The sequence below is a fragment of the Ursus arctos genome, unplaced genomic scaffold (assembly GCF_023065955.2).
Source record: "Ursus arctos isolate Adak ecotype North America unplaced genomic scaffold, UrsArc2.0 scaffold_15, whole genome shotgun sequence".
NCBI classification, from domain to species: Eukaryota; Metazoa; Chordata; class Mammalia; order Carnivora; family Ursidae; genus Ursus; species Ursus arctos.
Window position 1 is genome coordinate 27,571,910 of NW_026622819.1, and position 11,161 is coordinate 27,583,070.

At 42.9% G+C, this 11,161-nt stretch overlaps 1 protein-coding gene across 4 annotated transcripts in view; it reads right to left on the reverse strand.

The window, feature by feature from the left end:
- NADK2 (NAD kinase 2, mitochondrial) overlaps nucleotides 1-9,450 on the reverse strand; it is a 42,561-nt gene extending 33,111 nt beyond the window's left edge. For 2 of the 4 annotated variants that reach the window (XM_026506822.4, XM_026506821.4), the window contains exon 1: nucleotides 9,062-9,450. In XM_026506822.4, coding sequence (XP_026362607.1) covers nucleotides 9,062-9,361 — 300 coding nt within the window. In that variant the 5' untranslated portion in view covers nucleotides 9,362-9,450. Of the gene's footprint in view, nucleotides 1-8,475; nucleotides 8,798-9,061 lie in introns of those variants that run through there. The other 2 variants (XM_026506825.4, XM_048224244.2) reach the window with 2 other exon arrangements.
- Between the last annotated feature and the right edge of the window lie 1,711 nt (nucleotides 9,451-11,161).

Below are 11,161 nucleotides of genomic sequence, written 5' to 3' on the forward strand. Positions count from 1 at the left end.
TAGCCCGCCTCCAACACTGCTAACTACTTCCTTCAGTCTTTATTTCCCATTCCGCCAACCTAACCACCACTATCAGAAGCCTGCCTTTATACTAGCCCCAGAATGCTAACGTCTCAGAAAAATTCACCCTTCACTCCACTCTTGTGGGGATAGAGAGTAGGACTGACAGTTGTATTCTCCTGCTAAAAACGACTGAAAATTACTAGGACATAAAGCCAACTCCTGCACGTGACATTTAATACCTTTATAAGGTCCGGCCTACCTATTTAGCTTCTATATCCGTATTCTTGAGCAATGATTTCCAAACTGCCCTTAAAATGGTTGTCACATCAATTTACTGATCACGACCCATATTAAGAAAAAAAACAACTCTACTACATGTAACTAGCTCAGTTGTTTCATGTTATCTTTTATTTCAAATATGAGCATATGTACTTAGTCATGATGTAAAATTTTTCTGACTGTGGATTACAATCAAAAACATTTAAGTTCTTTTTGTTGGCAAAAAGATTAACTTCCCCCTGTCTTGCTAGTACGGCTCTCTCCCATTCACATGTAAATTCTTCCTTATTCTTTAATATTTAATCAAACTATCCTGAACTTAAAAGATATCATTTCACGCTCATCACATTGGTAAAAATGTAAAAGTCTACCAAGTACTAATGACAGCATAGGGGAGCTATTCAATGCTTATGGAAATATTATTTGTATTCTAATTGCATTTTTTAATTAAAAAAACTGGAAACCTAATTATCCAAACAATGTAATACTAGATGGCACTTAAAGTGAATTAACACATACCAAATAAGTTTCAAAACCAATAGTAAGAAAAGCAAATTTCTAAAGAACAGGCGCACAGTCTAAAGAATGTATTATTGATGTAACTTTTTTAAGACACACAAAATAGTGTACTTTTTATGGACATGGTCATATTATGTATAACACAGGCATGAGAAAGATACATTTGTGTATACATATGTGCATACACATACATATAACAGCTGCAGGCTAGAGGTTACCTCTAGGGACACAGGGAGGGGGAAAAGGTGGAAGGGCAGGCCTTTAATTATAACATTTCCTTTAAAAATATTTCAAGCAAATGTGGCAAATATTATATCTGTTAAGGCTCAGTAGCTGGAGATATAGGTGTCTATTTTGAAAGCTTTCAATGTGGCAAAAATATTTCATAACTGAAAATCTAAACTTTAAAAAGATCACTAGAAAGTCTACTTAAAAGTTGAAAAAATTCAAAGGTCTTCTTTTTCCCTTTCATTCTTGCCCTTTCCCAAATTTTTCTCTCCCTTCTCTGTATTCCCATAGACTACTTATAAACAGTTATAACACAATTTAATATATTTTCTCCAAACATTTGGGAACCCTTTTTATTTTTTTATTTTTATTTTTTAAGATTTTATTTATTTGACAGAGAGCACAAGCAGGCAGAGTGGCAGGCAGAGAGAGGGGGAGAAGCAGGCTCCCCACGGAGCAGGAAGCCTAATGTGGGACTCGATCCCAGTACCCTGGGATCATGACCTGAGCCGAAGGCAGACGCTTAACCGACTGAGCCACCCAGGCGCCCTGGGAACCCTTTTTAATCACCTATGGCTCCCCAGAACCTAGCAGGATGCCCACTTAGCAAGTGCTCAATGAATGTGTTGACCAATATTCAAAAGTGACTCTTTAAACAAATTAACCAACAAAGTTCATGAATGTTGGCAACAGTGACACTGTAAGCTTGTACTTTTAAAGATCATAGTTTTTATTATTTTCTCCACTACAAAAATACCTCTTAAAAGAAAGTAAAGAAATTCAAAACTGTCACTTCCTCCAAGAGATTGGCTTAAAAACAACAATAAAAACTACATAAGCAAGAGTTAAATTGAACAAATCTTCAGTTCCTTTAGCGGTCTATTTTATAAAGGAACCTACTCTGAAGTGCCCAAAGTAGTACCATTTTAGGTACATAATTTAGTAAATAATAGTGGCATTTACATAATGATCATTGTGGCTGAAAAATCAGAATTATGCTGCTTTAAATTATGTAAATTATAGATTAATTTGATCTTCCTAAAAATTATGTAAGCAAGGAAAAGCAGACATTATTACACCTATTTCAAAGTCAAAGAGGCTGATAAATAGAGAGAGCTTAGGTTACTTGCTCAAGTTTATAAAGCTAATAGACTGGTGCCAGGATCAAAATTCTATCTCCTGCTCTTAATCTAGGACTTGCCCACTACAGACTCCTAACATTCCTAAGTTAGCTATATATTTCACTCCTGCTTGAGAACTGTAAATACTCAGGGCACTAAGCCTCAATTTTAATGATTAAGCTACACAGGCCAAGACCTAGTCTGTTCCTCTGTCCTAATTCTACCAACTTTCAGTTAGGAAGAAGAGAGCCAATTAGCTAACCTCTCCTTGAACACAAATGTCTTACAGAGGTTGGTTGAATTTCCTGCACAATCCACATCATATACAATGAACTCTGCTAAGGCATGAAATAACCCGCACACTTGCTGATATTCTGAAATACACATTTCTGTTACATATTAACAAAGATTACTGATAGTGAAAAATAAAGTGAACTTACACTTTACTAGCTGAGAAGATATTAATGTGCATTGATACTTTTTTTACTCAAAACATAATTCATATAATTAAAAATATAGGAAAAGTGATCACAGTAAGAAATTATGTTATTTACAGTCTGAAGGCTGGCCACATATATATAGTTTCTAAAATCTCCCCCTGATAACCCTGATACAGTGAAGAGCGAAAATCAGGGCTCTAAAGCACATTGGTCAATGATTACGTTAATGGTAGAATTTCAGCTACTGTAATATTCAACCCTTTTACATCTTCAGGACTCTATTTAACTGCAAATATTTATGGAAGGGAATATACCATAAGCCTTTTTTCCAAGTTTTCCAAGTTGTATTCCACAAAATTTAACATGTTTTTCTGCCCCCTGCCAGATCCCATCATCAAATAAAAATCCTGTTTTGTTTAGGTTTATGTTTCTCAAACATATTTATCCATGAAACTCTTTTGGGGAACTCATGTTGGTAACCTCAACCTTAAGCTTTCAGCAGCTAAAATCTTTTGGAAGAAAGATAGCTGGAAATAAGGCTCTGGACTGGAAGCCTCCAAGAGAAAAGAACTAAAACTGATTTTTAAAAAGTCAGAAACCTTTTTGGTGGGGATGGGAAGGTAGAGAGGATGATACGATGAGGAGGTCCTTGTCCTCAAGTCTAGAGAAGAAAATAATCAGATTATACTCAAAGGTGGAAAGCTCAAATACGTAAGTATCAGGAAGATACAGTGAAAAACACCAAACACAACCTCGGTAGCCAGAGAGGGGCACAGCAACGTTACCAAGGAAGGCTTCCTGTGGAAGTAATGTCTGGAGCTTGACCTCAAAGGAAGGCTAGGGATTGGCTAGAGGAAGGAGAAACCTTCAAAGTAAAAGAGGCTGCAGAAGAAGTAAAGACACTGACAGATGCAAATCAAACCATCCTGAAATACCATTTTCACCTACCAGCTTGGTAAGACTCCCAAAATGTGATAAACTGCTTATTGGGGTGGGGGGGGGGGGGACACCTTTCACCCACTGTGGTGAAGGTATACGTTGGTACAGCCTCTAAGGGAAGCAATTTGGTAATACCTATTAAAAATTCCCGGGGCGCCTGGGTGGCACAGCGGTTAAGCGTCTGCCTTCGGCTCAGGGCGTGATCCCGGCGTTCTGGGATCGAGCCCCACATCGGGCTCCTCCGCTGGGAGCCTGCTTCTTCCTCTCCCACTCCCCCTGCTTGTGTTCCCTCTCTCGCTGGCTGTCTCTATCTCTGTCAAATAAATAAATAAAATCTTAAAAAAATAAAAAATAAAAAAAATAATAATAAAAATTCAAATGCACATGCCTTTTGACTCAGCAATTCTACCTTTAGGTATTTATCCTCAAGCTTGAGTCACACGCAAATAAATTAACATAAATGTTATTCATTACAGAATATATTTTCATAAATTAAGACATGCACACAATGGAATACTACACATACTATTTTAAGAAAGAATAAGCTGCAGAACAGCTTAAATAGTATGTTATCACTAAGTAAAAAGGGATGGGACAAAGAAAAATATTTCACTGTGCTGATTGTATGTATAGATTATTTCTGGAAGGAAAAACAAGAAACTGATAACACTGGCTACTTCCAGGGACAAAAACTGTGTGCCCAGTGACAAGAATAAAAGAAAGATTTTTCATTGTACACCCTTCTGTATCTTTTACATTTTGAACCATTTTAATGCACTACTGATCCATAAGTAAATAAAATTAAATCAGCACACAACCTAATGAAAATAAAAGCAGTTTGAAATTAATGGAAAATGAAACACAAGACAAAAATTGATCAGAAATGAAGTTCAAGGGGTAAACAGGAGCCAGTTCATGAAGGGCCTTGTTTGGCATACTAAGTAAGGATCATGATGGTTCCCATACACTGCTGTATCACACTCAAAGTGTGATCTGGGGACCACTTCCAACCTGGAGAGCTGGTTAAAAATGCAGATCCCACTCTGGAAAACAGTGTGGAGGTCCCTTAAAAAGTTAAACATTGAGCTACCCTATGACCCAGCCATTGCACTACTGGGTGTTTACCCCAAAGATACAGACGTAGTGAAGAGATGGGCCATATGCACCCCAATGTTCACAGCAGCATTGTCCACAATAGCTAAATCGTGGAAGGAGCCGAGATGCCCTTCAACAGATGACTGGATTAAGAAGCTGTGGTCCATATATACAATGGAATATTACTCAGCCATCAGAACGAGTTCTCAACATTTGCTGCAACATGGACGGCACTGGAGGAGATAATGCTAAGTGAAATAAGTCAAGCAGAGAAAGACAATTATCATATGATTTCTCTCATCTATGGAACAAAAGAACTAGGAAGATCGGTAGGGGAAGAAAGGGATAAAGAAAGGGGGGGGTAACCAGAAGGGGGAATGAAGCATGAGAGACTATGGACTCTGAGAAACAAACTGAGGGCCTCAGAGGGGAGGGGGTGGGGAAATGGGATAGACTGGTGATGGGTAGTAAGGAGGGCACGTATTGCATGGTGCACTGGGTGTTATACGCAACTAATGAATCATCGAACTTCGCATCAGAAACCAGGGATGTACTGTATGGTGACTAACATAATAAAAAAAACATTAAAAAAAATGCAGATCCCTGGACAGAGCTAGCAAACTTAAGGGTATGGTTCAGAAAGGCAGAGACTGAAGTCTCCACAAACTGAATCAGAATCTTGGGGTGCTAAGGTTCAGGCACCCTCATTTTAACAAATTTCCTAGGTGATTCTACAGGTTTATGGGGAGGAAGCTTTTGAGAAGTTCTAAGCAGAGGAATAAAGTGGCCAGATGTTCACTTTAGATAGACGACTCTGGTGCCTATTTCTGAAAGATGTGAAAGAAGTGAGATTCTGTTAGAAGGCCCTGGAAATACTCCAGATCATATTCTTTAATTTGATAAATACTCATATACACTGCACTCATTGCACACCATGTGGCAAAAGTATCTGCCCAAGAACTATAGCCTAAGCTACACCATCATTTTCAGGACACGCGGTAAGGGAAACAAAATCCAAGGTGCTACATGTCCTAAACATGCTGAGAAGGCGGTAACCAGGAAGAACTTAATCCAGTAACAGAGGCACTACTAAATGAAATTTTCTATCCCATTATAAAGATGATTAAAGAAGGAAGGAAGGAAGGAAGGAAGGAAGGAAGGAAGGAAGGAAGGAAGGAAGGAAGGAAAAGAAAGAAACCAACCTAAAAATGGCAACCATTAAAGAAGTTGCTTCTGGGGTTGGGGTGGAGGGAGAGAAGAGTGGAAACAGTTCATATCTTATTTGGTATACACTAAAATATTTTTAAATAAAACCTACTCTTGGGCCAATAAGGCATGTTTACAATGTCAAAACCCTTTCCAATCAGCTTGGATTCACCTAAAGATCTAAATTTGTTGAGTACCATGGACCCTATTAATAAAAAAAATCCACATCTGCCAACAGCTGCATCTCTTATGATGTAAGTAAATCGTAATAATAGTTTAATTAGCCCTTGCAAGGTAATGAGCCAGTACACCTTCCTAGAAATTCACAGGGAACATTACTGCAAGATTTAAAAATAAAGCAATGCAACCAATATGAAAGAGTAATTGGAAGTCAGACTTGGACCAACTTTGAAAGATAGAAACGTACTCTGGGGCGCCTGGGTAGCGCAGTCGTTAAGCGTCTGCCTTCGGCTCAGGGCGTGATCCCGGTGTTCCGGGATCGAGTCCCACATCGGGCTCCTCTGCTAGGAGCCTGCTTCTTCCTCTCTCACTCACCTGCTCTGTTCCCTCTCTCGCTGGCTGTCTCTCTGTCACATAAATAAAAATAAAATCTTAAAAAAAAAAAAAAAAAAAGAAACGTACTCTGTACATGCTTTAACAACTAAGACGTATTTCCTCTATTTGTTTAAGTTTCTACAAAGTGAGAACACCATAAGGGCTGACGGTATAAAATTACACTGACACTTCATCCTTCATCTTCTATTTGCATTTTAACAAATAACCTAACAGAGACCTATTCTGCAACAAAACCACCACCTGCACAAAAGAAGAGAACCCTCTGACCTAAAACTTCAGGTTACCGGGACACTACAGACAAGAGGTATGGTGCCAAAGACTAAAGTAAGCCCATGGCCACTTTCTTTTATTCCCAATTCACATGATTCATAGGTCTTGGTATCTTTTACCCCAGCAAAATAGCAAACAATATCAACCAGCTTATCAGTAGTACCGCAGAATCCCATTTTAGAGCTACTTTACACAGCTCAGTATTCTTCGGCATGGACTCCACCTAAGGCTATTCCATTCTTAATACTGGCTTTAATATAAATGGTAAAACAAACTCAAATCAGGAAGGAGCTAATCCAATGAAATGTAATTGAAATGACAACAACTGTTTCACTGCCTTGCCATTACAAAACCATGTGTTCTACAGTACGGAAGTTTTAACTCAAAGTTTTCTTCTCCCAAACAGCATTACCCAGCCAAAGACAAATATTTACCTATTAGAGATTTCTCCTTAGATACTCAGAGTGGGTACACTAGGTAGTTCAATTTCTAAAGACTTATTGATTTGCCTACATTTTAAAACTTTTGATTAGTGGCAATCTAGTTCAGAGGTCCCAGAATTAACCTAACTCAGAGGACACTCATTTTCTTGAGGCCTTGAAAAGTTATCCAGAGTTTCAAAACGCCAGCACTAAAAAAGGCCTTGGAAGCTATCTAGTAGTCCAACCTTACTATTTCACATACTGAACTAGGCAAAAGCACTTTGAAAACCCGACAGTACAACGAAAAGGTATCATTGTCACACATAAGGCCCAGAGAAGTTAAAAAGACCCCTAGGAAGTTAACCACACAGAACTGGGCCTAGGACCCCAAGATCCTAACTCCCAATCCCACACTCCAAATAGGCCAATGGAGTGTACTATTTTAAATTGTTCTGAGAGGTTTTCATAAAATTGTATAAAGAACATATCTATACATATATTTGACAATTTCTAAAAAATTCTTGCAAAATTGAGAGTACAATCCAAGGAACACACCTCTTTCCCAACACAGAAATGATGTGCTTGCTTCTGAATTATTATTCCCTGGCTCACCCCCAATTTCGCTCCCTGACAAAACTACTCCAACTTCCTACTCAAACTGATTGGTTTTCTATAAACTGCTACATCTTCAAACACTAAAGGAAAGAAAACAAACCTGCACCTAGCAATTCCATCTAATGAAAGCAGGGGCCCTCAATTAACTCATTAAAGAATCAACAAGTTTAATGCTGAAAATAGATTCAGTACTTAAGCAGACATGATTTACAACTTCATTTTGATACCTGTACAAAACATTACAAACAAATCTGAAGATTACAAACCATACCAAAAGTTTAAAACAGGGTGTCTACTCCTGTACAGAATTCTACAAGATTTGGTTATAGGCATGTAATTCCAAAGCTTTTTGGTGCACGATATCAACAATTAGAGATTTCCACATTGTTCATAGTAGCATCGTCACTCTCCTTTTCCTAAAGTTGGTGGGCAGGAAGCACGGGATCAGAAGTCTCAAAAGGAGAGGGAAGACAGGGATATTCGGGGTTTTTTTCTTGGATGCATTTATATACTTTTGCAAAGATATTAGTATCTGTACTAAATAGAGTCTATTGTAGAGATACTGCTACGGTATGGACGTAGGCTTTTTATTTCATAATTACCAAGTTTACCTGCCCTCTATCTTGCCCTTTCTATTTAATAGCATATATTCAAAGTCAGATTTTCCCCCTTGCTATCCCCTGAACTCAAAACACGTGCGCTTTTAAAACAAACTGCTAGAACCCTGACTGACGACAACGTTCCATCACGGAAAAGGCTCACCCAGACTGGCTTTCCGGAGTATCCCAGGCCTCGCAGTCCTGCAGAGTAAAAGGGGGTGTGTCCGCGGTACCTTAGCCCTCTCTCCCACCTTCCGCAGCGACGCCCCGGAGCCCCTTTTCTCAGAGAGGCTTAAGGATCTGTTTCCAGAGCGTCCAGACCTCAGCCACCCGCCCACCTTTCTCGGGGCTGTTGTTGCTATTCTCAAAAGGGAGAATAGGGGGTGGGGCAAGCGAGGGCACAAATGAATCCCCAAACCCTTCCCACTGGGAGCTCCTGTACCCCATCCAAGTCTTCCTCCCCCATCTTGGGGGGGGGGGGGTCTCTACAGTAACAGTGACTCTCTCCTTCCCTCCCTCCCTCCCTCTCCCTCTCGACACACACAAACACAGAGCGCGGCGGTGGGGGTGTCTACGAGCGAAGCCAGAGGGAGTGGAGGTCATCGAGCCGGGAAGGCAGGGCATCTAGGGCGCCCAGGAAGAAGGGTGGTCCCGAGAGGTCTCGCCACACCACAAAGCCGCGGCCGAGCCTGGGAGTGAACGGGGGCCGAGCCCACACACAACGAGGAGCGGGGGCCGCCGGGACCCACCAGCTGCTTCAGATCCTCCTCCGAGAGCTCCGCGTAACGGTACCGCTGCTGCTCGAACTCGTACCGGGTGGTTTTGGCCACCACCACCACCCGCGACGGGCGGAAGCCGCCGTCAGGGCGGCTGCCACAGCCCGCCAGCTCGCGCGGCTGCCCCTGCCCCAGGTGCCGCCGGCCGCCGCCGTCACCGCAGAGCCGCGGCCGCGCGGCGGGGCCTCCCGCGCCCGGCCCCCTCAGCACCGCCGCCCGGCCGCCCGCCACACGCCGACAGCTGCCCAGCAGGAAGCCTCGGTAGCAAGTCATCCTCCGCCCGGCGGGGCTGCAGGCCCGGGCTCTCGCCTCCACTCCCCGCCACCAGCAGTGCGCGCCGCCCGCGCCGCCCCGGCCTCTAACTCCGCGCCGGGCGGGGAGAGGTTAAGTGCACCGCCGTGCGTGGCTCGCGCCGCGAGGGGGACGTGCCCAGACGTTGGCGGGGGCGGGGAAAGCCGGGCGACTGGGAGGCGGGAGAGACGAAGCCCGAGAAAGGTGGGCGGGGAAGAGCTAGAGGCCTCAGGATGGTGGGTTTTGTTTGTTTGTGTATCCGTTTCCATCCACGCCTGCGCAGTGGCCGCTTCGCCTCCCGGGGGCCCACACCCGGCTCCACCCCCTTTCCTGGGTGGGCACCAAACCCACCCGTCCGCCCCCAACTCTGTGGGCCAATCAGAGCCAGCTGCGGTTTCGGAGCCCGAGGAGCGGCGGGGATTGGCTGCGGCCGAAGGAAGGGCTGGAATTCTATTTGGCGATTGAGCTGCCCTAGGAATCCAGCTGGAACCGGTCTGAAGCTGCGCGGGGGCTGCGGGTGGGGTTTCGAGCGCCTGGCGGGAGAGCAGGTGTCTCTGGGCCCCTCCTCCCTTGGGTTTCATTATTGCACTATCGGCCCATATAAAAATAGACCCTTTCAGTATCGCGCACAAGACTAGGTTCTTTATTCCTTCATTTAACCAAGTCTAGTCGGATGGCCGATATAACCAATGCTGGGCTAGGGGCCAAGGAGACCGACCAAGGACCATCTGCACAACTTGTGCGGCCTAGTGCAAAATGAAAATGCAGAGCTTCTTGCTCAGAAATTATTAAGAATTGCAAGACCGCAGTAAGCAGAGTGCCTGGCCCATTTCAGCATGGCGCCTTGTGGAACTGCACAAGTTTTAGCCCCTGCAGACAACCAAAAAACTATCAGCCCAACGGGAGAAAGACAGGTAGACTTTGAGGAAATTAGAGGGTAATGGGTAGAGGAATCTGGCCAAGTGGAGCATTTCTAGATGGGGAGATACGATTGAAAAGGTAGATAGGTCAACAGAGAAAGGTAAGAAGAATGTTAGTAATTTGGACCTCATTCTATTGACGGTAGTTAGCCTTTTGAAGGCTCTTAACTGGAAAGAAGTGAGTTCTGAAAACAAAGATGACTGTTTATCTGGCTTGGAACTGTTGAGCGGATTGGGAGGTAAGAGGAGGAAGGAGACTCGGCGCTACTGGAATAGTTACACATGGCCCTGGGTTGACTTAGTACTAATGGAAGTGGAAGAAAACTCTCCCATTACAAGGGGAGAATCAAAAGGCAATCCATGTCCTACTGTTCATCCTTCCTGCTCCTTATATCCACTTGCTTGGGCGCCCCCTTTGCTTCTTCATAGTCCTAGCATTATCAATAACTAGCCTGTGGACTTTGGGCAGGTCAGTTCATCTTTCTGGGCCTCAGATTCCCCATCTATAAAATGAGGGTGTTGAACTACAGTGATACTAAGGTTCTGTCAAGCCCAAATTGATCCTGAATCTGGACTCTTCTTTTCAGCTAGCCGCCACCAACAACATTCATTCATGGGTTCACTGAATATTTATGGAGTCCCTACTGTGTGCCAGGTAGTATATTAGAATAGGAAATAACACAATGAAAGCTGATGTCTACTTTTAGTAGGTCACTGATCCCTTCTGGTCAGGAACTTTGCCTCATGGCAGGTGCTAGTAGTGACTTGCAGTGGAAATTTAAGCACAACTCTTAACTTCCGCGGGGTGTGAGTTACTCATGTATAATTTGAACATCCTCAAGGTCCTTTCTCTTCTCACTAT